General features: G+C 39.5%; 2 protein-coding genes across 8 annotated transcripts in view; one reads left to right on the forward strand and one right to left on the reverse strand.

The window, feature by feature from the left end:
* On the reverse strand, positions 1-16901 carry gmps.L (guanine monophosphate synthase L homeolog). Of its 2 annotated transcripts, none has more exons than XM_018263768.2 (16): positions 16662-16901; positions 13440-13621; positions 12077-12191; positions 10912-11009; positions 10061-10164; positions 7878-8071; positions 7356-7521; positions 7104-7255; positions 6721-6894; positions 5190-5295; positions 4642-4757; positions 4374-4499; positions 3109-3224; positions 1516-1646; positions 965-1137; positions 1-583 (listed from the first exon to the last, which is right to left on the reverse strand). In XM_018263768.2, exons 1-16 carry the CDS (start codon positions 16884-16886, stop codon positions 482-484), a joined length of 2280 nt encoding a protein of 759 aa, XP_018119257.1. In that variant the 5' UTR covers positions 16887-16901; the 3' UTR covers positions 1-481. The 2 variants fall into 2 exon arrangements, with proteins under 2 accessions (XP_018119257.1, XP_018119259.1); XM_018263770.2 differs by lacking the exon at positions 16662-16901 and adding an exon at positions 14184-14314.
* Positions 16145-22307, forward strand: part of slc33a1.L (solute carrier family 33 (acetyl-CoA transporter), member 1 L homeolog) — a 14712-nt gene continuing 8549 nt past the window's right edge. Inside the window, exons 1-4 of one of the 6 annotated variants that reach the window (XM_018261809.2) lie at positions 17036-17465; positions 17555-17677; positions 19710-19743; positions 19858-20632. In XM_018261809.2, the coding sequence (XP_018117298.1) occupies positions 19900-20632 (733 nt within the window). In that variant the 5' untranslated portion in view covers positions 17036-17465; positions 17555-17677; positions 19710-19743; positions 19858-19899. 6 annotated transcript variants of the gene reach the window in all.

A 22307-nucleotide genomic window follows, 5' to 3' on the forward strand; every position in this document is an offset into this window, starting at 1 on the left:
TCCGTTTGGCAAAATATTTATTTATAATAAATCTTTTCAAAAGCTGTTGTTCACATCAGTTGATCATTTTACATTAGGCTATAGCAATGGTCTTAATACATGTATGTAAATGAACTGCTTTTATTTATACAGTTTACAAAAGAAAACAAAAAAAAACATTAAAATGACAGCAACAACGAAAAAAAAAAAAACACATGAAAACAGGCAGAATCTGTAAGACAAAAGGCAAAGCAAGATGAGTCTGTCTGAAGTGAGGCAATGCTGCCATTATTTATTACCCGTACAAATATTCTGCCCCAATAAGGTATATATACCCCACCATAACGCTTACTGAAGGTTTCAGCTCAGGGAACGGAATCAGATGTCTTGTACAGTAGCAGCTCCAGTCAGTTGTAAAACAGTACTGCATGTCAACACTGGGAATGGTTTTGTGATATAAATCAAGCTGCACGCAGTACTTTTAAACCATACAAAATGTGAATTATTCCCACTCAGTAGTTCCAGGTGGCTTTGATGTCAAGTCATACATTACTCGGGAAATTCCAGGAATCTTCTTGATTTCTGTAACCATTTTCAATACGACCTAAAATACAGACCGTTGCAATAAAATTACCGTAGTCAATGAAGGGAACAGGTGCCTACTTGCAAAATGTGCTGGCCTATGGAGTAGATTTAAATTTGTATTTATTCAACAGAATAACTAAGAGATACACAGTCAATCTGAGTACTTCTAAAAAGTGTTACACTATGTAAACCTTTCCAAATCATAAAAAAACACTTGTGCAAATCTACATAACTAGCAGGCCCATGTGATGGTGCAGGCCTCTTTAGTTTTTTTTAGTAATAGTCAAATTTGCTGAAATGGTTAATGGACATAAATGAAATCTATATCCATACTGGGAATGACAAACCTTTTAATACATTATATTATCTTAATAAGCAGCAGTATATAGAAAAACTATACCTCTTCTGGAATCTCATTGCCCGGAGTTGCAGCAATTCCGGTCATAAAGTCGCTGGTGATAAAAGTACGGATAACCACAGATCTTTGACACGAAGGTTGCTTTTGCAAAGGGTCGCGATCAAAATGCAGAGGTGTTAATATAACTGGCATCTGACTGATTTTACCAGCATAACCTGTGTGAAGAATGGAAATGAGAATAAGCAGTGTATTCTTTTGTCTATCGGGAGAGGGGACTGGGAGGTTTAAGCCAACAAAAAGTGCCCTTAGAGCTAGAAACTACATCATACGAGCTATTGTGGAGATGTGTGAACTACAGGCAACAGAATACATATAGGAAAGTGTGGAGTCAGTGAAGTTCTAAAACCCATGAACACAAATCAATAGTGAAAGCAGATAACGACGATGACCCAGAACTGGAAGTGACAAGCGAATACCGTACACAAAAGTGCTGTTCTTGGAAGTGATTTGCTTATGAAATTAAATTCTGCATTTCATACATTAGAAAGATAAAGTTGTATGTGAGGCGATATTCCATAAAGATGTTTGCTTACCAGACTCTCTTAGAATATTATGAGCTTCAAAGTCTGCTTGCCGTAACGTACTTAGCACACCTGTTGTTAAAAAGGTTGGGGTAACATCTGTAGGGGGCTCTTTGACTGGTGGTCCAAATACATATACAACTCTAGAAAAGAAAAATATTCCATGTTACCAAAGCAAACAGTGTACATAATTACAAGGTGGCTGGGTATAAAGATATTTTTAGTTACAGAACCAGGTCCAAGATAGATAGATATAGATATATATAGATATATATATATATAGATAGATATATAGATATATAGATATATAGATATATAGATATATAGATATATATATATAGACATCAACCTGTTTCTGTTCAGCCACTATCTACCCTAAAGAATATCAGACCTCTACCTGCTTTCTGCAAGGGGCTGTTTAGCTACCAGAGAAAATATTGGCATGTTATCCTGAGACAGTGGCAGCTCAAGCAAAACCAAGCTCTGCAACCTTTTAAATACAGCTGCTATCAACCAAAATGCTGTGGATCACCATGGTTCTTAATTTTTATGGCAACAGCAAACTCTGTTTAAAGGAGAAGGAAAGGTTAAAACTAAGTAAGCCTTATCAGAAAGGTCCATATAAATATACCAGTAAACCCCCATAGTAATGTTGCTCTGAGTCCCCTGTCAAAAGAAACACTGCATTTCTTTCCTTCTATTGTGTACACATGGGCTTCTGTATCAGACTTCCTGCCTTCAGCTTAAACCTCATTGCCCTGGGCAAGAGCATGCTCAGTTTGCTCCTCTTCCCCCTCCCTTCTCTACTGTAATCTGAGCCCAGAGCAGGGAGAGACTCAGGCAGGAAGTGATGTCATACCACATTAATACTGCAGCTCCTATCCTAAACAAACAGAGTTTCTAGAGCTTTTTACTCAGGTATGGTAAAATATTCTACAGAATAAATATAGCATTCTAGCTTGCACTATTGCAGCTAATCTATTGGCAATAAAATGCCTCCGTAGCTTTCCTTCTCCTTTAAACTCTTATCCTTACATACACTTGCTCTTCCTATTGCTTCACGTATCTTGTTTTTAGCATGTGGACAAACCATTTAAGGGAATAATTTATTAGAGGTTGAATTTTAGAGTTTTTTAGACCTCGAATGAACTCTCAACTCAAATGGTTTCTAATTTACGAAAAAACTCGAATCAGAGAGAGTTCAGGGGTTAACAACCCGAAAACTCAAATTAATCTAATTTTCCACGGAAAAAAACTCGATTGAGAAGTGAAACTCCTTGGAAAAAAAACTGATTTCTACATGACCTCGACTGGTGTATTTTTGGATTCAAGCTATTTCTAGGGTCAGTTTATAATAAATCTTGAAAAACTTTTTTTTAACCTGAACCTGAACTCCAAAATAATCTCGAAAACTCAATTATTTTTGTGTAAACCACAATTCGAACCTTAATAAATCTGCCCCTTAATGTAGGAGTTACATTATGGCAGATGTGCGTGTTCCATCATAATATCTGGCCACACACACACCAATACTAAACAAATGACATGATTGCACTGTACATAAAACATAAAAATCAACAGTAGAATAGCAGATGGATGAACTACCTGTTGATACTGTGACACATGCGAGGTATTAGCCGGGCCAGGTACATTAGAGTTTCCCAGTGTGGGGCATCTTTGCAGGAAATTCCACACACATAACTGTAAGAGCGACAGTCCCCCTGGAGAACAAAAAGCAAACTTCTTTTTCCTTTCCCAGAGACATCATTGAGACATACATTAGCCATTATATTTACAGGACAAACTATATCCCTTAAATGACAAAATATTTTGCAAATATGATTTACAATTGAATGCAAAAGGGCACTACTAGCCACTACATATTTAATATTGTAAGAGAAAAAGTAGTAAACAACTACTGCCGGAGACTGTTCAAAAACAACATATTTGCTATTGTTACTGCACAGTTACATTTTATTGCACCAAAATTTAAAAAAAAGGAACAAAGAAAGTATTATTTGTGGCATGTGCAAATGTTAACACCCACTTCCAACTCATTTATTATATGTAGTTCAAAAAAATTACATTTAACTGTTAAAATAGTTACACTGACCATACACAAGCTAGCATTAAATTAATTTATGAGGATGAATAGTCTTAGCATTTGGCCTAGTGTATGGTAAGTCCACCAATGTAATTGATGGACCACATGGATCAGTATGAAACAGCAGCCCAAAAACAATATCAAGCCATTGTGCAGACTGTGTGTATTTCAGTCAGGAATCACTCACTTTAGACCCAAACCTTAGACTTATATCTATTGTCAACTGTCAGGCATAATTAAAGTTACATTAATGAGGTACAGGTATTGGGACCTGTTATCCAGAATGCTCGGGACATGGGGCATTCCGGATAATGGATCTTTCCGTAATTTGGATCTTCATACTAGAAAATAATTTAAACATTAAATAAACCCAATAGGCTGGTTCTGCATCCAATAAGGATTAAGTATATCTTAGTATGGATAGTGTACAAGGTACTGTTTTATTTATATAGAGAAAAGGAAATCTAATTTGGATTATTTAGATAAAATGTAGTCTATAGAAGACAGCCTTTCGGTAATTCAGAGCATTCTGGATAATGGGTTTACGGATAATGAATCCCATCCCTGTAAAATCCAATTAACTACAGAATAATACCGATTAAATTGTCATGCATTACGGTAAGTGACAGAAAACTTAGAAGATGCACAACTAAGTTATGTACATTCTGCTAAATGGTTCAATTTTATTTTAATCTGTACAGAATACAGCAAGGGACATTTAAAATATGCTTCAAACTGTCTCCAAGTAATATTATTGAAGACCAACCTGCACTCCAACAGTTTTTATAGGCAACAAGAAGGCATTAAGTGAATGTAGACTTGTAATTTGCATCAGTTTTTCCTGGTCCTCGTCAGATGTACATGCTTTGACTCTCTGTAAAAGCGTATGTGGCTGCAAGAGAAACAAAACAAAACTATGTGCATAACCCAATGTTAAACTTCTTCTAAGCTACTACTGCCAGAAAGAAGTTGAGTAAATAAAGTTTAATATATACTAATATTAGATACAAAATACAAGACATAAAATAAGGTACCTTTTTAACACTTGCTGAATAGTCAGCAACTATTTTTAATATGTTATTGGTTTCTGCGAAGTCTTTGCAAACGTAAGGTTCCTCAGCACAGATCACACGAATTGCTAAGCCAGGTCCTGAAAATAAAAGAAATGATCAAGATTTTTAGCACTTCTGCTTAATAGATTTGGAAGGGAATTTAATAGATAGCACTTACAGATCAAATGTTTGAATGTTAAAAGCAAGTACAGGTATTGGATAGATTGATAGACCTTTCCCATTACGTTGCCCTTAAATGTTATGAGACTTCGCTGGAATGGACATAAAATTGTTTGCTCATCGCTTATTAAATGTAGACGTAGAAATTAAATTAAAAAAAAATAGCGGATTTTTCCTTAGTTTCTGCACAACTTTATTTTTATTTTATTTATTATTTATGTTATTTATTTTTGCTCCTCTATTTGGCAGTGTTTTATTTTTTTGTTTGTTTTGTCCCGCTTTATATTGCCTTTTATTGATAGAGGGTTTTGTTTTTCTCTTTGTAAGTCTGAAAAGCAGCACATTGATACCTGGGAACGGATGCCTGCAGACAAGCTCTTCAGGGAGGCCAAGATCTCTGCCCATCGCTCTTACTTCATCTTTGTGGAAGTCTTTCAATGGCTCAATCACTTTACCCTAAGGATGAAAAGAGATTTGCACATGAAAAGAGGGTATTTGGTTAACCTATTTTGCTTGCAAAATAACAGGCATCATAATTTGTCCTCACTTTCAAGGGGGGGAAAAAAACCCTAAAAAAAAAAAAACCTTCTGATGTGTCAAAAATCCAATAATTGACTATGTTTAGAGGTGTTAGTCATTACTGTCACCAGCCACTTTACATGAAGCAAATTACATTCATGTCCTGCTCAATTAATGCTGGGATTTTTGAAAACACACCAAAAAATGTTTTACTTGTCTCATCCCACAGCAAATGTACTTTAGTGCTCAAATAATATGCACCTTAACCAAAAGTGCAGTGAACTTCCTCCTCTGGCTTCTCACAATTTTAAAACAATCAACTTGTTTCTAGCAATTCTAGTTAACGGAACAGTAACATCAAAAAAGGGTTTTAAAGTAATAAAAATATAATGCAGTGTTGCCCTGCACTGGTAAAACTGCTGTGTTTGCTTTTGTTTATATAAATAAGCTGCTGTGTAGCAATGGGGGCAGCCATTCAAAGGAAAGGCTCAGGTTACACAGCAGATAGCAGATAAGCTCTGTAGAACATAATGGTGTTATCTGTTATCCACTACTTAACCTGTGCCATATAGACTTTTTTTCAATTTCTGCCATATAGCCTTTTTTCAATTTCCTCCATTGCTACACAGCAGCTTGTTTATTTGAACTATAGTAGTGTTTCTGAAGCAAACACATCAGTTTTACCAGTGCAGGGCAACAGCACATGCTATTTTCATTACTTTAAAACAGGTTTATTTATTTTTTTTAGTTACTGTTCCTTTAAGCAGATTCGCTATACTCCAAATAAAAGCAATAGCAGAAGAAATCACTGGTATATTTAAGTGCAAGTTCACAACAGCAGATTTTACACCAGTGAACCTGCTGAACATCCTTTACCTCCTTGTAAACCAAGTGCTCTATGTGTTTCCCCACCTGTATATTCCCTACAGACTGATACTTTGTCTGTATCATTAAAATTACTCTCCTCAGATGTTTACATTATTATCATGGCTCCACATCAAACTAAAAATAACTTACAAAATCTCTCTCAAGCCTTTCAGTTTCTTTAATTCCTCTGCACCCCACTACTTGTGCCTCCATACAGCCTGGCCAACTCTTCTGTTCCTCTCCACCTTGCCACACTAACCACTTCCATGATCTTTCCCATCTCAGAACTTTTGTCTTTATGCTCCTTATTTTGAATTACCTACCTGATTTGTTTTGTACAGAAGCCCTTCACTATTAAACAAACATAACATTACTTTTATAGCTTATTTTACCTATAAACCATCATTGCCCAATGCTCTAAAGCACCATGAAAAAACTACTCCATTATATTGTTTAAACGCAAAAAAAAGTAGTAGATAATGAAAATTTCCTTGCCTCTTCCCGCAACTTCCTGATGAGTTCTGTGTCATTGTGATGTGTTTTTATAACTTCAGCTTTAACACTGGCAATAAGAGAGGCGCTTTCAATCAAATCTGGCCTCAGCGTCCCTTGTGCAAGGAATACTTCTTCAGGATTCAGGTTCATTTCACCAATAACTTCATTGGCAATCTGTTAGCAAACACACTTCTATAAGTAAAGGCAATCCTGACAATTTTCACACTATATATATGATATCGCAGGCTTTGCTTGTGCCGAGGCATTAGAATACATATATGTGTTTTCAGATGCAACTATAAAAAGTGTGTTGGTGGGTAAGAAAATGGTTAAAAAACATACAATACACAGCTCATGTGGCTGCTCTCAGTAAACCTAAATACCTTGACAAATGTATCTCCAATAATCTTTCTTTTCTCCTCAGGGTTTGTGGTCATGTTTAGAGTTTTGCTGATTCTTTTACGTGGTGTCCTGTCTTCATCTGATATTGGTAATGTTGTTGTACCATTGTAAAATGAATGGGCTGCATTCACAACTGTGGACAACATAATAGTAATTGTAGATTATTGTGTTTTATTTACAAATTCTGAGAAATAAAAGTGAAAAACCAACACAAATCAAGTGAATTGTCACACCTTTGACTTGGATTCCCAGCTTTTTCAGGGCTTCCTCCACGGACTGACTCTCTCTTTTCCTCATAAATCCATTGTCTATGTGCACAGCAATTACCTGATCTTGATTTAATGCCTTATTAAGCAGAGCAGTGCATACTGTGGAGTCCACACCACCACTCAGTAAAACCTGTAAAACATTGCACATTGAACATTTTATATCCATATTAACGTTATGAGTCGCAATATGTTAATCAAGAAAGGGGTTTGCGGCTACAGAATAGAAGTGCAGCCCCCAACCTGCCACAAATCAATCTGCCATTTCACATAATTTTATATAAAATTTTGATTAAACTAATAAAACACACTCATGTATATAAAAAGTAGTGGGGGAAAAATACAATTGTAAGAAACATATATAGGTGCCCCAAAAGTCCCTTCACACAAAAAAGAACCCATACATGTAATATAACATTTCTTATACCATACATGTAATGCAGAAAGCTCATTTGTAATGCATGTTATAGATTCCATTCAAGTACTCACCAAAACCTTAGAGGAGCCAACCTTTTCTTTAATTTCTCGGATGCATTCTACTTCTCGGTTTTGTACAGTAAAGGTACCACTGCATCCAGCAATATCATACAGGAAGTTTTTCAACATCACTTTCCCGTTCTCTGTTAGACCAACCTCTGGGTGGAACTGCACACCATAAAGCTTCTTGGCTTCATTAGCTATTCCTTTAGATGTACAAATGGCACACATTAAAAAATAATACAGCCTTCGATCTACTTTGCATTTCTATAATTTGGAAATGTGGAAAGTATTGTCTGAACACAATGAATGGCCAGGACACTATTGTAATATGTTAACCCATTTTATGATTTATGTTCCTTTTCCGTAAGGCATGCTATACATGTGAAGTGTTTATACAAGGGCTTCAGGATGTCAACGACTGTACTGTATCATGCAAGCAGCATATTTAGTTTTAAAGGAGAACTAAATTTAACTACAGAAGTAGGCTAGAATGTTGTACGTTATGTTTTGGGCTTCAGTACCAGCCCAAGGCAACCACAGCCTTCAGCAGTAAAGATCTGTGTCTCCAAAGATGTAGCTCCCCAACATCTTTTCTGCTTATTCACTGCACATGCTCTGTGCTGCTGTCACTTACTGAGCTTAGGGACCCACTCACAATATACAGTACACGTAGAATAGAAATGTCACAAACTCACACTATAAGGCTGATTAGTAATTAATACAGATAATTACTACATGGAAGCACAGAAACCAGTGCAACTAGCATAAGAATCTAATAATCAGCCTTGTAGCATCATCTTATATTACAGGCCAACCTCATTTTCTACTTGATAATTTGCGACGACCCCTAAGCTTAGCTTTTCAACAGCTGCTCAGAGCCCACTGAAGATGCGAGTGTCGCAGACACTTTCCAAAATGGTGCCCCGTGACAGTCTGAAGTCCTGGATCATTGCTGCTATTGACAAGCTGAAACTTTAAGCTGGTGTAAGCGTTCAGAATAAAAAAAAAAAAAAATGGAATTTTTAGCCATATTCATTTTTAGGGCTTAGTTCTCCTTTATGTTAAACTGAAATGTGGGAGTCAGTGCACATAAAGCAGTAGAGCTCAGGTTTAGAAATGAATAGATGCTTTTCTAACTACAAAGAATAATCAATCTAAGGAAAATAGTTTTACTGCATGATGAAGAGTAGATTGTATATCCAAGTAGTTATATGAAGGGAAGTATTAAATAAGTACAAAAAACCAAGGCTGAAATGGAGGATTTAATACAGCAGAGGGTGTTCCACTGTCTTGGTTGAAAGGCTGCATATAAATCCAGGTTATCCAGGAAGGTCATCTTCCATAGGCTCCATTTTATTTAAATTATTGGTAATAGGAGAATTAAAAGCACAAACATGTCTAGTCACCTGGCACTGAAGCTTGAGACACTAGATTAGCAACTATATCACCAACGCTAGGGCTCAGTGTGATTATATGAGAGAGAGAGAGATCTGAGAGGTATGGGCACTGTGTAGGTATAACTGCACTGAGAGATTAAAGCACACTTGGAGGACATAGGGTGGAATATTATGTTTATGCTCATTTTAAACAAGCACACTGATTCACCACATATAAAAGATTTCAATAAAAGCTAGATGGCAAGAAACAGTACAAGGTTTTTATGGTTTTCTATATCTGCCTCTATTACTTCTTGCGCTACTAGTGGGACATGCTGCTGGGTAGACTGTATAACAGATGGCCACAGCACTTTGCCTTAATAAATTGAGAAGAAAAAAAAGTAAAACGAATCATTTGGGATAAGGCCTTTATTTCTTTCTGAGGCAACGCTAAATGCAGACTAGGAATAAGGAATAAGTTCTATCAGGGTTAAGGATCCTGGTTGCTGCATCACCCTGAGAATGCTTGAGGTAATACTGTAAATTAAATGCCAACACCAACCAGTGGTGCAACTAGATGTTACTGGGACCCATAGCAAATTAATTTCAGGGCCCCCGTTTTACCAATATATGTTAAAATTGCTCTTTGTTTGGACCTCATGCACCCCTCCTCCACTGCAGCCTCATGGTCTGTCTCCTCTGTAGTTATGCCCTGAAACCAGCTGATTATAGGATTATACTGGATTTTTAAAAATATAGTTGGTTTAAATTAAAAACTGCCAAAAAAGAGCTAATATATAATGACCATATACACACCTGCTATTATGTTTCCAGACTGCGCAACAACTTTAAAGCCATCTGCAACCTTGTCCACACTATCTCCATGTGTCAGCAACACAACCTCCTCTTTCTGCAGGCCTCTGAAATTATAATATTTCACTTACACGACAGACACAACAAGAGGATAAAACGACTCTCAGCCTTGACAAAACCAATAACCCAAATATAGATAACCAGCAAAATTATGATTCTAACTATTAACAGGATAGCAACACCGGCTTTTGTGTGTGAGCAAAAAAACGCTTGCAGTTTAATTCTTCTAGCAGGTCACCCTATTCTGCATATTATTTTTAATTCACATGTGTGAAGAACCTGGGGAAGGTGTGCTGTTGAAATTCTATGAAATTCTAAAAGCTTTGTATTTTTTTTAAAATGCAACTTATCAAAACGAACAGAACCAAAATTCTGCCCACTGAAGGGAAAAAACAACAATGTATATATAAAAAAAAAAGAAAAAAAAAAGCTTAACGTATTCATGGACACTTCAATTACACTTTAATTATGCACTTCAATGTAAAATAACAACTATTAGTCAAACAGTAACATAGGTAGCTGTACCAGCTTGAATTTATTGCAATACAGTAGAACCCCAATCCAGTAAAGCTTCACGCAGCTTGACCGTGTAAATACTTGGAAAATATAAAATCTGGGGATGTAAAATTGGAGTTCTACTGTATATGGACAAACAATCCAGGTTTTGTTGTAAGGGGAGGCCATTTTTAGTAGCTTAATGCACATAATATTATAGATATATATTTCTATATATATATTGATAATGGTTGAGTGCGGAGGACCTCTTGTCTTTATCAACACAAGTAGACTCTTACCTGAACAAAGAACATGTATTATCAATAGTTATGGGAAACACTCCATCTTCTCTAACGTTTTTCTTATGAACTGTGCCTCCAAAAACTTTATTCATCATCTATTAAAAAGAAATAATATTTTGTAGTTAAGTGTTGTAGAGAAGGAAAAGGTTTATTTCACTGCATTAGCTATACTTAAGATCTGATCGTACGAATCGAGGGTTCGTACGATTTTCCGACCGTGTGTGGAGAGTCCCGATATTTTTCGTCCGTCGTTTTTTGTTCAGACAGGTTAAAAGATTTGTCGGCTGACGATAATATCTCTGCATGTATTGTCGATCGTACGATTTTCAGAGGGAGACTGTCACTAGCTTTGGTCGGACATAACTTTCGTATGATTGTGGTCAGGGGCAGAACTTCGGCTGATCTGGACTTTTGCACTTTATTTGATTGGAATGGTTAGTGGCAGGTCGGGAGATGGGGAAGTCCGATCGTACCATGATTCGTACGCTCAGATCTTTGCGTCTATGGCCAGCTTTATGGACTGTGCAATTGAACTGTGTAATTTAGAGGCAGATTGCATCCGAAGACAGAAAAAAAATAACCTTTTAGCCATAAATATAAAAATAGTCAAAAACAAAAAGTATAAGTCCATTGAAAAGGATCAATATGTCTGGTGTACTATTTATAAACAAATTAACTAAAAAAAATAAAATACATGTTTGGAGGGTAAACCATCCAAATAAACAACCAATAATAGGGGCAGGACAGATGTAGATGTGATGAGAACAATTAGTTGAAATTCCAAGGAGCCGTTTTGAAGCCAAGAATCTTTACTGAATGGTGTAGATTGACACCATGACTGCCTAAGTAAATGAGCCCTAAACTGACCCCATGACAGCTTACAAGAAATATGGGAAAAAGATTGCCTTAAGCTTTTATAGTTCTGCAGTGATTACAGTACTGTAAAACAGTCTTTAAGCCTTCCATTGCAATTATGTAATTTAATGAACTAAGACTATAAAATAGCCTCATAGGTGATAAAGAAAATTGTACTACTTTACCAATAACATAGAAAAAAAAATAGCAAAGCCTGGACCTTCTTCAAAAAACAATCTTCGGTGAATCTAAATCTTGGGAATTCAATCAAAACGTGTGTAGGTAATGTAAGGCTTGTTATATATACCTGCATGCCATAGCAGATTCCAAGTACAGGTTTGCCAATTGCAAATATAGCAGAATCAAACCAAGGGGCATCTTCAGCATACACAGAATTTGGTCCTCCTGATATGATGATAGCCCTGCAAAAAGATCACCACACTGATAAGTCTGCAAATGTAGGAGCTCTTCACAGGTTTACTATGGAAGAGCATCTTTTAGAACTGTCCAAATGCCTCTGGAAGCATCTTTGCACAGTTCTCTCCCTTCAAGTCAGTTTGGCTATTCTTAAAATGTGAGAAAGAAGGAGAGAACTGTGTAGAGATGCATCTGGAGATTGCAGCAGTCATTTAACCCTTTGGTGGATGGTGCTTAGCACAGCACTGCTGTTAATATCAGTTATGAAGAAAATAATTCAGGTTATTTGCAAAAGAGCTCAGAAGAAAAGTCTATACCTAAATGGGATAAAGAATTTAATTTCTAAAGAGAGGCCGCTACAGTTTCAAGGGGGTTGGGGAGTATGCGTTCCTTACTGAAGTATCAGCTGAATCAGAAAATTTTTTGAATTACATAAATGTATAGACAGCTTTTTGCCACACCCTAGCCATGTTCCTAATAGTGCATCAATCATTTTACATGAAGACTGGCTGGATATCTGAGCAATCAGGCCACAAATGTGGATAGTTGGACCAGCCTATAAGCCATTCTAATGAATTGACAAGAGGGAGAGCATGCCCAAACACTTGTAGTGTTACCATTTACTCCACAGGTGAACCGATTTGGATCATGAGTTGCTCTAAGTTTGCATTTCACAGGTTCATTTGCAAACATATTATTATTGTTGGCTGCAGAATAGTGATGTGCAGGCCGGCCAGATACTTGCAAGGTTTACTTGCAGGTCGGGAGGGTTCAGGCCGACCTCACTGCACCGTTTGCAGGTCGCGGGCAGGTTCAGATTGAGCTCTTCTGCCTGCTCTCCCTGCCCACGACCTTAGACTGCAGGCTTCTGACTTCCGGTTTTATAGGCGCCAGCCTGCCACCCCACCCCTTTTGTGATGTTATTGGCGGGTTGGGTTGTTGCGGGTCTATAAAAGGAGGAGGGAAGCCAGATGCAGGTCAGGGTTCGGTCGAACTTTTCACAACCCACACATCACTACTGTACAAGATTAGTCTTTTAGATAAAGTCGAAGTTTTTAGCAACAGAACTATGACTCTTGTGACTAACAAACACAAAATTCATATCAAGCCAACCATGCAAAATATGTCCAACAGCCTAAATCTGACTGTGCAGCCATCTGAAACCTGCTACTTACAGGCTCCTATTTTACAAGAATACAGCTACAGTAATACCAAAAACCAGCATCTTGAAAAGAAACATACAGCCCTCCTACCGGAATCCATGCTCTCTGATTGCAAAAGCAGGCGTTTCCAATGGAAAAATTTCAGACTGCACGAAGAACTCTCGAACACGCCGGTCGATAACTTTTCCATATTGAGCCCCAGCATCTAAAATCACGACCGATCCATCATAACGATGTTGACCATCCTTTACCTCAGTTCCGGCTTTGTCTACCTGTAGATAGGAAATCAAAATGAATCTTATTTGAAACTGGAGAAAGCAGAGACTATATAAACATTATTAGCTCCTGTATCATGTCCAAGCCACAAAACATTTCCGAGCAATAGCTGCCTGACTGCGGCAGCATTTGCCAACAGCAGAGTGATTCCCAGGTATTTAAAGTAGCGACTGCTAGAGGAGAAGAGCATTTGATCGACATAGTTTTACCGTGGAGCACTACAGTGATCAAACACCTTGTGTGCCATAACCTTAGCTACTTTGAAGCAAGCTGTAACAGATAAGCTTTTTAGCTCTACCCTGGTCATATGTCATACCTAATTTTCTACACACCTACAGGATGAAAGCTACATAAAGATTACATAAAGCTACATTTCATTTACAGATGATAAACAATAATACAATCCATGAAAATCTTAACAGCTCATGTAATTATGTGCATCAATGGATGTGTGAGCAACAATCTGAGAAACAATCTGGCCCCATAATAAACCTTAAAGAAGACTGGTCAATAATTTTCTTGACGTATTCAGCCAAATCAGAGCTACATATACTGTACCTTAGCCAAGGGATAAGTCGACTGATTGGCAAGCATTATACGGAGATAGCTGCTGTGAGGATATGCTCAAAATGTGCACTCTTAGGAGGGCCTGGGCTGGCAAGATCTGGTGTTAAAGTTACACCCCTCTGATAAAAGAAAAAGGCGTATTTTGCAAGCAGCTACAGTACCACCCATTTGACTACTGCCATAAGAAGAAAATACAAAGGATAATTAAATGAAGAATTGTAATAAGATCTCATTCCTTATAGATTTAAACATACAATATTTAGATGTGAGGTTATAAAAGCTGCATTGATGATATACAAGCAGACAATACATGCTTGTCTACATGTGATTTCTACTGCACAATTAATGGAAAGTCGCATGATTCATCTCCTAATTTGATTAACTGATACATCCTCTTCCCAGATGTTCAAAGCCTATAATTTCACACAAGTCATGTGAGTTGTACCAGTTGGCAGAATGAATGTCAATTTTCATGTTTCTTAGACACAACCAGAAAAAATGTTCTGGGAACACTTCACTGACTTTAAATATCCTTATATTTTACAATAGGGGCTAAATGATTCCCTATATGTCTGGTTTATACTGTATAATCGTCTCATAATCATCAACTGGATGTTGATGGATGGTGTTTGGCCATCAGGCAAGTATTTTCACGGGACAATTAGAGTGCAGTTGTACTGAATTAAGCTGCATATAAAAGGTAGTTTTGTTGGGGGGGGACTAACGAGATAATGTCAAAGTATAAGCTAATTAACTGTCATAGCTGAAGAGTTCTTTTTCTATTGCTAGTTGCATAATAACCAGCTTTCAAACCCGCCTCAATACTTGTTCCATTTAATGTCTTAATGGTAATATATAATAATGGAATAATATATGGGGTTAATCTGGGTAAATCATGTACTTCTTTCTTTTACACATATTTATAAATGCAGTCTATGAAAGCTAGGGCCAAGTGTGATAATAAAAGTAGCTCAAAGGAGAAGAAAAGTCTTTGTGCACTTGGAGGTGCCAAATGTAAGGTACCCCCAAGTGATTGTATTGACTTACCTGAAACCCTGTGCCGGTGCTCCTATTAGCACAAAACTGCAACGGCCTGGGGTTCTTCCAGTGAGCCCCGCGGAGCGATCCTCTTCCGGCTTCCTCTTTCTCTGCAGAGCTGTGCATGTGCAGTAGAACAAAAACCCAAACTTGAAATAAAGTTGGCTATTCCGTTCAACTGCGCATGTGTCTGCCCTGGGAAATTTAAAGAAAGAAGAAGCCGGAAGAGGATCGCTCAGTGGTGTTTACTGGTATAACCAGTATGTATAACTGGTATAACTGCTGGTGCAGTTTTCTGCCGATAGGAGCACTGGCCCAGGGTTTCAGGTAAGTCAATACAATCACTTGGGGTGCCTAACATTTAGCACCCCCAAGTGCAAGATGACTTTCCTTCTCCTATAATGTTAACTGGAGGAGGCAGATATAACGCAGATGGATGGTTTAGTCTGAGGGAAGTTGTTTCTCAACCACATGCCTGTGTAGTTTCCTTCATCACCCCAAAACCATACAGACAGGATAACTGGCACCTGATTTGTGTGTGTGTGTATTTGTGTATATGTGTTTGTGTGTGTGTGTGTGTTTTGGGGACCTTAGACTGTGAGCTTCATTGGGGCAGGGACTGATAGAAACAATGTATATTCTATGAGAAAAATACAATACCAAATTATTGTGCATAGTGTAGAAAAGCAATGACGAGGCTTATTATCATCTGACTGTTCTTTGGTTCCTGGGCAAATGCCAATGCTGACTGTCACCCTCCTAGACCCCGGCAGCCACAGGTGGCAAACACGTGGGTAACAGGCTAAGTGCGACTTCCTCTCCCCATTACCCGGAACACACACACACACACACACATACATACATACATACACGTGTTCGCTACACAAAGCCCAGTGATTAGCACAGAGTTAGAGGCCGGCGGTGCAATGGCATGTGAATGGGCTTGTCAAGTCACACATTGGCACTCTGTGCATTAGACGCATGGGTCGCAGCATCCAGCCGAGAAGCAATGTGTCGCTGCTGCCGCTAGTCGTACAACATCTGGAGGGAAGGCCGCAGGTTGGACGCCTCCAATACGGTTTCTCAGAGAATCCGCTGTGCCACTGAAGAGCACCTGGTGGGCATCCCGTATTACCCACACTGCAATGGGAAGGTGAAGCTTAGCGTACATATTTCCCGGCAACTAAGCACTGCCTGTGCCAAGGAAATGTTGTCCCTCGGCTTCATTAGTTTGCAACTCCCAGCAGCCCTAGCACATGTACAAGAGGATAGAGGGGCGCCTCAGCCTGAATATATGCTTTATAAAGACACAGCAGGGCAAGGCCTCGCACAGGGACTTTGCAAATCTTCCCCCCCCCCTCTTCCTTCAGGTTGGTTTACCCCGCTCCGGCTGAATCGATTATTCGTGTAAAGCGCTACGCCACCACTGACCTTGGAGTCTCCATTGCACAGATCCATGGGTGGCCGCGGTGTAGGCGGCAGAGTGGCGAAGAGAAGGCTGTTAGTACAGGGTGAACTCAGCTTGAGGCGCTGAGGAGGAGGAGGAGAGCCGTGCTGACTGTTTGAGCCGCAGTTTCCCCGCCCCTCCTGTCCGACCACCAGGGGGTGCCCTGGCGCAATAATTGTGGGACCGAGAGTTGAGGCGGGCGCCGCCATATTGCGTCAGGGACCACGCGTTTTAAAAATGATTATAAACATTTCAGCACAATGTTTTAATCTTGCTGATAACAAAGGTGTTGCGGTATTCTGATGTGTGTTGACAAAATATATTCCCAGTTTCGTTCTCTTGTGAATTTATCACTTCACCTGTGTGAGAGGTTTCTAAATTCTAATGTGTTGTGCCCTTGCTACTTTGCGTCTCCAGCTCTTCTCACATAAAGTGATGGACTTGTGACGCTGCAGAGCTGCCCCTCTGGGTGTAAGGACCACATGTTACACGTTGGATTACTATAATGTATATATGAACTAAGCTGCCCTCTAAAAAGATGGCTGCCTCGGGTTAGCTAGTTGGTGGGTGCAAGGCTCGCTCTGGATTGGACAGTTATGCGTTCCATGTGCGCGAATAGATCATTCCCCTACGAACTCTGCACCTGCTTAACAGTTCCTGTTTCGTGCGCGGTTCAGAGAGCAGTTCGGAGCCCAGTGGAAGTGAGTTGCACACAGAGCCCTGTTAGCGGTGCACTGCTTTTCTAAGCTGACCGGCAAACGATGGGAATGCTGAGTTGTCAGTGAGAGGTAGGACAGTAATGACTGGGGTTGTTTCGCCTGCGCTGTCTCCGTGGAAGTCTTCAGGTTGACCCACTTTATCCTGCTCTGGCTTTTAGCTCTCCCACCTGGGACCCGTCGCGTTCTAGCGCTTGGTGGATGAATGCCTGCTGACTGCTGCTGCTATCCTGGAAGCCGCGGCTTTGAACTACTGCACAGCAGCAAACTGAGCAGCCTTTGCTGTGAGTATGAGGGGCCTTGGTGCTCCCCTGGGGTTTGCCTATTGGCTCTCAACTGTTGCCTCTCTGGGGATCACCTAGTATTGCCCTCTAGCTGTTAAGATGCCAGTCTTTTAAAATGGAGAAATAGATCAGAGGGAAGGCGCAAAGCCTAAATGTTTCCCTAAACATTGTCAGTCTGGCCTATAGGCTGCCTCTGAGGTGCACCAATAAACGAGATAGTATATTTAGGTTGCTCATCTGCAGCAAATGACTTCCCATGGTGAGGATCTACTCTGAACTTTAACAACAGTGACCACATTAGGCCCGGACTGGCAATCTGTGGCTTCTGGCAAATGCCAGAGGGGCTGCTGTAAATTGCCATAGACAGGCACTATTTAGTGGGCTGTTTGTGCCTCTGTGTAGCTGAAATGCCAGGGCCTATTTTGAATCTCAGTCCATACCTGGACCACATCATTCCTGTCCAGGGCCGGCCTGCAATCTGTGGGTTCTGGCAAATGCCAGAGGGGCTTCTGTATGGTTCCATAGAAAGTTACTATAGAGTGGGCTGGTTGGGGGCTGTTTGGGCCTCTGTGTACTTGGAATGGCAGGGCCTATTTTGACTCCCAGTCCAGGCCTGTTCCTGTCCTGTCAGTCTGCAGGAAACTGACTTCTCAGCTCAGTGCCAAATCCATTCTATAGGCCCACACCTTATAAATCTGCATGTTTCATGTCAAATTGAAGAATGGATAACCGTTTTTGTAGCTTGTGCTGGAGGGATAACATAAAAAGACATTTACACTAAAATGCATTCTTTAAAGGAGTTGTTAACCTTCCAAACACTTTTTTTAAGTTCAGTTGTTTTCAGATTCTTCACCAGAAATAAATTCTTCTTTCCAATTGCTTTCTGTTTATTTATTTTTACTGTTTTTGCAAAATTTAAGTTTGTTTTTTTGTTTCAGTCTGGCAGCTCAGTGCTCCAGGTGCAGATTCTGAATTGTTACAATTTGCTACATTCATTTATACATTTCTCAGTAGTATCTGTAGAATATTAGCAACTATTGTATCAATTCTAACAGATGCCTTTACTGCAACTTCTGGATTCTGCTCAGCAGGGACAAAGACAAGAAATGTATGCCGTTGACCCCGTCCGCAACCTCCCCTTCTACAGCTGCTTTAGAAAGACATACATTTTCAATATTAGAGAAACAATCACAAATAAACAATAGAAAGTAATTGGAAAAAAAAAAACTTTATTTCTGGTGAACTATCTGAAAACAACTTAACTGCAAAAAGAGTTGGAAGGTGAACAACACCTTTACATATGATGCATGTCCATGAATTTATAAATCCTACATATTCATATTCTTCAGAACTTCTGTTTTTCTCCCTGTGAGCTGTGCCTGTGAATGAGACCCCTCCAATCAAATACTGGTGAATCCGGTATAGCAGGTGTACTGTACATGAGATCAGTGGATGACTAGCAACATCCAAGCCATACAGGACTGACCAGTACCAGCATAATTCCATTTCAAGTTATTTATAACAAAGGGAAAGCTTAATTTTTGTTTAGGGTAATTCTGCAGATAGGATTGGGGTTACTGAGTCAGCCATAATCACATATTCGGTGATATGGGTGTGTTATTTCTTGGAGGAGTCCGAGGCTGTATACACATGAGCCCTTGAATCACAAATGCTGCCCATCACACAATTACAAGCAGAGGGTCTCATTCTTAGAACAATCAACTCTGTATGGTCTGATCAGATTTGAAGTATTCATAAAGATACATTGGCCCTATAGAAGTTTTCCTATAGCATTGTCCAAATCTACCTGTATATGGCATGCTTGAGGTTGGTTCATTTTCTTGTACCAGTGTATGCCAAGCCTGTATAATGTCTGTTTTTTTTCACACGATTTGATCATTCATAAATGCCTGTATGTCAGCTGCTTTTCTATATCTAGCACCCATTTCTGCCTATTTTGTCTCTGCTTTCTGCATGTATTCAAAGTCTCTTTTTCTTTTCTAATTTTCATGTACTCCTCTTATTCCCTCAGCATATTTTCTGTGCTTCAAAGAATGACTAAACAGGTAAAAACTACCTCCTTTATTCTAAATGCCTCTCCATATACAGACACTGAAACAGTTTTCTTCTAAAGGTAAATGTTTATGCTGATGAAGGTTATTTTCTTCCCCCCCCAATAGAGTTAATATTTCCTCAGCTTCGAAGTCAAGAGAGTAAGTGATATGTCACCGTCACTAACTTATAAAGAGAGCAGACAGCGTCGTCAAAACAACCTGTATTCTGACTTGAACAATGTTGAATACAGTGGTCAAGAAGATATGGATGAAGATGGCAGAGAGGCTTTGCTACAGGACTGTGAACTGTCTGCTCCCCAAAAATCTGCCAATTATAAAGCAGAGCTAGGGAATATTCTTTTTTTGCTTTTTCTATATGTTTTGCAAGGAATTCCCCTGGGACTTGCTGCAAGTATTCCTTTAATACTCCAAAGTAAAAATGTTAGCTACACAGACCAAGCAATCTTCAGCTTTGTCTTCTGGCCATTTAGCCTCAAGCTGTTCTGGGCACCATTGGTGGACTCCCTGTACATTAAGAAATTCGGCCGCAGGAAATCCTGGCTGGTTCCTACACAGTATATTTTGGGATTGTTTATGATGTACTTAGCAGCCACAGTAGACAATCTCCTCGGTGGAGAACATGGCCCGGATATGTTTGCTTTAACAGCTACTTTCTTTTTATTTGAATTCTTGGCTGCCACTCAGGACATTGCAGTGGATGGCTGGGCTCTGACCATGCTTTCCAAAGAGAACGTGGGGTATGCTTCAACATGCAATTCTGTAGGACAGACAGCTGGATACTTCATGGGAAATGTTCTCTTCCTTGCACTGGAATCAGCAGACTTTTGCAACAAGTACTTAAGGATTACTCCACAGCCCAAAGGATTGGTTACTCTTCCAGGTAAACATTAAATTAACACTCTGTTACAGGCATCTATATAACATAGCTTTGTTTAGCCACTTTGACAGGACAGCAGGCTATTAAGAAGAAATTTTATCACCCATGCCTCAACATAGTGATAAAAAAAATGTTAAGTAGAGCTTTCAAAAGCCATGCCTTTGTACAGGGAGTGTGAGCTGTTAAGAGGAGAGTATCATGTAAAGAGGAGCTTTAAGTGCCCATACTTTGGTACAGGGAGCAATTTGTGAAAACATGCTTTAAAGGGTAATTCTCATCATTCTAAAAAAAAAAAATGGTATCATACTTACCGTGATTTACCTTTCCTCGATGTACTCCATATCAAGCGTGTATGCCACTAGAATAGTGGCTCTCTGCAGGTCACAGAAAACCATATTCAGATTGGCATACTGCTAGACTTTAGAATCTCTGCAAAACTCAGAAGAATAATAGTTTGGCAGCCTATTATAAACCTTGGTTATACCAGGGCCCAATAATTTCTACAGGCCCAGTGACACTATAGTTCAACTGCAGCATCACTCTAACACATTTGGATGATATATCCAGCATACCCCAGGGTACAAAGAAACCTGCAGCTGTGCTACAGCTTAAAGGAGAAGGAAACCCCCTGGGCGCAAAACCCCTCCCCCTCCCCTGTGTTGCCTACCTGTCCCCCCGGCCAAATGCCCCTAACTTGTTACTCACCCCTCTGCGCAGGTCCTGTCCACGGATTTCACAGGCGCCATCTTCTCCCACGCGGTCTTCTTCCTGCTTTGACCGGCGTCTTCTGGCGCATCCGCAGTAGGAGCATTTACAGGTACGGATCTACTGCGCATGCGCCAATGTCACAAAGTTTCGTGACATTCGGCGCATGCGCAGTAGATGAGAATATGGCGCCTGTGAACTCCGTGGACAGGACCTGCACAGAGGGGTGAGTAACAAGTTAGGGGCATTTGCCTGGGGGGACAGGTAGGCCAGGAGGGGGGAGGGGTTTTGCGCCCAGGGGGTTTCCTTCTCCTTTAACACATCCATAATGCCTGGCTTTAGTAATATTGCAAGGGTCTACAAAAACCTGAACTGGTAACTTATAGAGCAGACAAACGACAGGACACAATGAACAGCTATTTGTGCTGCAGTATTGGCCATGCTAATTCTACATTTAGAATTTCTGAAGATCGTAATTTCTGATAAATAGTGATGAACAAATTTATTCGTCAGCCATGGATATGCAGCGAAATTCCGAATTTCCCTATGTGTGAATGTTTTCGCAAAAATTTGCCACGGGAAATTTCACCGAGAAGAAACGCCCATTGACTTTAATGCATTAGGACAAAAAAAAGTCGCCATAAGAAAAAATGCCCATTGACTTTAATGCTCCAGGACAAAAAAGTCACCTTAAGAAAAAACGCCCATTGACTTCAATGCGTTTCGCTCATTACTAGTAGTAAGCACTCTGGGCTGCAGTTTACGAACATGCATATTGCCCATAACAGCAAACCTACAATCAGCTGAAGCTTTTGCTATGCTTACAACCTAATTGTTACCGGACTCTGCTAAAGAAATAAAAATAATTTCTGGGCCCCAGATATTTGCAACTTAATCATTAATAATACAGGGCTCCAAAATTAATCCACTGATGAGTATTTTACTGAGAACACACAGCATAGTATTGTTTTAT

Source organism: Xenopus laevis, chromosome 5L, assembly GCF_017654675.1.
Source record: "Xenopus laevis strain J_2021 chromosome 5L, Xenopus_laevis_v10.1, whole genome shotgun sequence".
NCBI classification, from domain to species: domain Eukaryota; kingdom Metazoa; phylum Chordata; class Amphibia; order Anura; family Pipidae; genus Xenopus; species Xenopus laevis.